The sequence below is a fragment of the Myxocyprinus asiaticus genome, chromosome 47 (genome assembly GCF_019703515.2).
Source record: "Myxocyprinus asiaticus isolate MX2 ecotype Aquarium Trade chromosome 47, UBuf_Myxa_2, whole genome shotgun sequence".
NCBI lineage: Eukaryota > Metazoa > Chordata > Actinopteri > Cypriniformes > Catostomidae > Myxocyprinus > Myxocyprinus asiaticus.
The window spans coordinates 11,812,879-11,817,430 of NC_059390.1; the positions used below are offsets into that span (position 1 = coordinate 11,812,879).

Below are 4,552 nucleotides of genomic sequence, written 5' to 3' on the forward strand. Positions count from 1 at the left end.
GATGTGGAAAAAAACTATTTAAAGCATTTTAGCATAAGGCTGCAACAACAAAATGTTGGGAAAAAAATGAAGGGGTCTGAATGCACTGGACAATCATTGTAGATCCAATGGATCTACAATGATTGGACGGTTCATAAGCAGTGGCATGGAAAACATGTAAAAGCTATTCATAACATATCAAGATAATGTAAAAAAATAAGTCAAGCATTAAATGTAGTATATTTTAATGGTGCTTTAGAAAAGCAATACTCATTTAAATTTGAAAATGACATTATCATTCCATAGTCTGTTAGGTGTCTGTTGGCGCGTGTTTTGAAGATAACTTGAAGATAATGCGTATAGCATTATCTGATGTATTGTGGCTATTTGAAATAGTTTAATTTATCTGATGAGGGAGAATACAATCAGACACTGAACAAAGTAGAAAAGGTGTTTGCATGACAAGTATTGGGTACAATTATGGATGTGTTTCATATTAATTAAAGGAATATTCTAGGTTCAACAGGTTGATAGCACTTGTGGCATAATGTTGATTAACACAAAAAGTAATTTCATTGTCTGTCCATTCTTTACAAAACAAAACAAATGTGGGTTAAAGTGAGGCGCTTACAATGGAAGTAAATGGGGCTAATCCGCAAACGTTTAAAATACTCATTGTTTCAAAAGTATAGCCGCAAGACATCAAAAATATGCGTTGACACGTATTTAGTGTGATAAAATTGCTTACTAACCTTTTCTGTTTAAAGTTATATCCTATTTTGCAGCTTACTTAACATGAAAACATGACGCCACAAACCCTAAAACGACTGAAAAATTATGATTTAAACTTTAAAGCTCAAATAATTCACAAGTTTTAGATTTAATTAAAGTGCTTTTATAAAAGTATAAGCTTCACATTTCTTCTTTTTAACCCTCTAAAAATTGGCAAAAGACAAACATTAATAAAACATCAATAGGCTTCTACTTGGGCTTTCAGATAGCTCCCTCTAGTGGGTAAAACACGCACTGCTTTCTTTCACACTTGCAACATTAAACACATTTAAGATCCTTGCAACCCATTTCAGAAACATTTCCTTTTATTTACTCCAGTCAATCCTTTAATAAATGCAAAAAAAAAAAAAAAAAAAAAAAAAACACAAAGATTACTGAAATCTTTTGACAATGACTATCAAGTTTTAATGATGTTAGTGTTCATTAGCATTAACACACTGCATGAAAGAAGTTTCTACAAATTAAACAGCTTCATGATATCATTGAAGCATGTCTTAACTACTGAAATAGAACTGCTAAATATCTGCACAAATTTAGGTAGTTTCCAGTTACTTACATAGGCCTAGTTATGAATTATTCATAGTATTAATTATTACTAATCTGAGACAATCCGAAGTAGTTATTCAAAGTTTGTGATTAATAAGTAACACACACACACACACACACAAACACACCAAAACAAATGTCTGTTCAATGTACAGCATCAAATTAGATTCATCCCACTGTGCATGCCAGGAGCTGTTAAAGATTATCCAGCAGTATAAAGTGGTGTTTCAGATTTGCTATCTGCTATAAAGGACATTGCTGGGAGTGTTGCACAGAAAGCCAACAGATTAATGAAAAGCTGAATAATAAAAAATTTAAAAAAAGACAAAATTAGATTCTTCTTTCACGCAAGACTGCAAAAAGCATGTAAACAATAACAAAAGGTTTCCAAAAGAGGTAAGTGCTATCTTTCAGAGAAAGAGAGCAGTGGTGAGCACCCTGTAGGCCATAGAGAAAGTTGTGAATAGCCCCACCATCCAGGCCAAAGCTCTACTGGGCTGCGGCAGAGCCATCACGTAGACCACTGTGTGGATGATACGTGAGCCCACAAACACCCGGAAATGCAACAGAGCCGAGGAGAGATCCGGCCCCGTGAGGGCATACAGAAGACCAATTACCACAAAAGGAATGATGTTCTCCAGGTCATTCTGATGGCATCTGTGATAAAAGAGGTGTGAAAATAGCTGAAAATATCACATTTGACTGTTTAAATCTGGTTTGACTGGTCCTTTGCTATTACCTTCGAACACGCTCTACATCAGGATTGGTCTGAAGCATCTTCTTTCTCTCCTCTGGATTCTTATTACCCACTGCGGTGTCCTCCCAATTTGAAAAGGCCTGTATAATGAACAGAACGACTTTTGGTTAAGACTTACCTCAAATACAGTACAATGCTGATTTATGAATTTATTTTTAGCAATTATGACCTTTTACTGACTATTTAATAAAATGTTTAGTCATTATGTGTCTTGAACAGCAATTAAGGTATAACATTGAGAATATAATATACTATAAATTAAAGTTTATCATAATTTTAACAAAATAAATGGACAGTTTTAAAAAATTTCGAAAATGCAACACATACTGTATAATCAATGGGGCAGACTGGGTCTTTTATCACTATTATACAAGCCAAGAGGGCAAATCTACCATTTTTTTACAGTATTGCAGTATTACTGTTTCCAAACAGGAGTATGGGAAAAAGTGTCAAGTTATATAAGACAAGCTATATTTATATTCTTGCATTACATTTAATGGACAAGTTAATACTGATATGCAGAATGAATCAGTCACTTCTTGCATATAATTTTCTAAACAGAGTGCACCTTTCTGGTCATCCTGAAGTATATAGTCAGGAAGGACATGAGTATCATTTTGAGGATGACAATGGTGGCATATGTGGAGAAGGCCAGGAACACATCACTGTTTATCAGATGGGCCATTTCCCAAACTTTCCTGAAAAGGAATGCAAGGGCAACATATAAGATTACTAAACAAAAGTAAACTAAACCCATTAAACAATAACCCCAAAAGCTTGCAAAATTTGAATAATGAGCAATAACAAAGAGATGGCAGAAATTAGCACAACAGGCAGTAAGATATCTCAGAAATGCATATAGGCCTACAGCCTAGACATACACATTTAATGTTGGGGATCCTGTTTTATTCAATATAGCCTATTAAAGGAATATTCCGGGTTCAATACAAGTTAAGCTCAGTCAACAGAATTTGTGGCATAATGTTGATTACCACAAAAAAACAATTTCGACTCATCCCTCCTTTTCTTTAATAAAAGCAAAAATTGAGGTTACAGTGAGGCACTTACAATGGAAGTGAATGGGGGCCAATGTTTGAACATTAAAATACTCACTTTTTTTAAAAGTATAGCCAAAATTCATAAACAATATGCATGTAGACATGATTTTAGTGTGATAAAATCACTTACTAACCTTTTCTGTGTAAAGTTATAGCCAATTTTACAACTTTGTTGCCATGACGATGTCAACAAACCCTAACATGAATGTAAAAATCATGCTTTATACAAATTTACAGCTCAAATAATACATCCGTTTTAACAGAAGAATTAATGTAAGCCAACATTAATTTTTTTTTAATTATTATTATTATAAGCTTTACATTTCTGCCTTTAAACCCTCCAAAAATTGGCCCCATTCATTTCCATTGGAAGTGTCTCACTGTAACCTCAATTTTTGCATTTATTAAAGAAAAGGAGGAACAAGTCGAAATTAATTTTTGTGGTAATCAATCAACATGCCACAAATGCTGTCGATTAAGCTTAACTTGTACTGAACCCGGAATATTCTTTTAAATGTCATCAGTGAAATGTAACCAGTAGTTTTGTTAATAGTTTCCTTCTAAAGGAAATGCCACTTTATTGAACTTGCTCAGGGTTATATTTTCATCGTATAAGTTAATATACAAATAATAAACAAAACGCTAATTAACGATGCACATTTTGGCAATGGTATAACAGTATTTGTATGCTCTTATTTGACGAGAAACTTCCATACGAGTTCCTCACAGTCGTCCATTGTTGCCTCTTTCACTTTCTAATACGTTTTACTCTAGATTCGGATACTGATACCGAGCTGCGCGACGCGAAATTAAATCACTCCCAAATCAACGGAGCTGTTTACACTGCACGCGAGCATATCGAATATAATGCAGCGCGCGCAGTTAATTTATGATCAGAGCTTTGCATATCACCTTTCAAATCAAAATGTAGAAATCTAAATCAGCGCAATTTAGTAAATGTTGCTGCATGCTTACCTCGAAGACGATTCTCTTGGATAACAAGTGTTAGTGAATCCCTCGTGGTATTTCAGCAGTGTATGGCGTAAGTTAAAGTGTATGACAGCCTACTTGGACAAAAGCCAATGCATTTCTCCATGTTCGTTCAACTTTCAAGTGATTTCTTTCTCTCTCTTTTTCTTGTAGTTATGACAGTTTAACCATTTAATATCTTGTAAACTTGTGGATTAATAATCTTAAATTATATCCGTACAATAAGGTTATACAGCTAAATTAAACAGCCCAATAACTGCCTTTTCTACAAATGCATACAGTAATACTGCTGGCAAGTGCATGCATTTTTATGGTTAAGTTACTTCTCAAGCCTGTTTGTCACCTTTAGCACAGCAGAGAGGGGGGGTTTGCAGTTTAATACAAATTCAAACCACAGTTTATCTGGAATATCATCTTGTCTGCCTTCTAC

The 4,552-nt window shown here is 34.2% G+C and overlaps 1 protein-coding gene across 1 annotated transcript; it reads right to left on the reverse strand.

Annotated features, from left to right (window-relative positions):
- Window positions 1-1,055: 1,055 nt before the first annotated feature.
- Window positions 1,056-4,233, reverse strand: LOC127436555 (microsomal glutathione S-transferase 1-like). The gene is made up of 4 exons (XM_051690824.1): window positions 4,108-4,233; window positions 2,643-2,772; window positions 2,057-2,154; window positions 1,056-1,974 (listed from the first exon to the last, which is right to left on the reverse strand). Exons 2-4 carry the CDS (start codon window positions 2,757-2,759, stop codon window positions 1,728-1,730), a joined length of 462 nt encoding a protein of 153 aa, XP_051546784.1. The 5' UTR covers window positions 2,760-2,772; window positions 4,108-4,233; the 3' UTR covers window positions 1,056-1,727.
- Window positions 4,234-4,552: the final 319 nt, after the last annotated feature.

Coding starts and splice junctions, on each gene's coding strand:
- LOC127436555 (XM_051690824.1), bottom strand. CDS start 2,759: ATGGCCCATCTGATAAACAGTGATGTGTTCCTGGCCTTCTCCACATAT. Junction 2,155..2,642: donor ACTTCAGGATGACCAGAAAG/GTGCACTCTGTT, acceptor TTCATTATACAG/GCCTTTTCAAATTGGGAGGA. Junction 1,975..2,056: donor GATGTAGAGCGTGTTCGAAG/GTAATAGCAAAG, acceptor CTTTTATCACAG/ATGCCATCAGAATGACCTGG.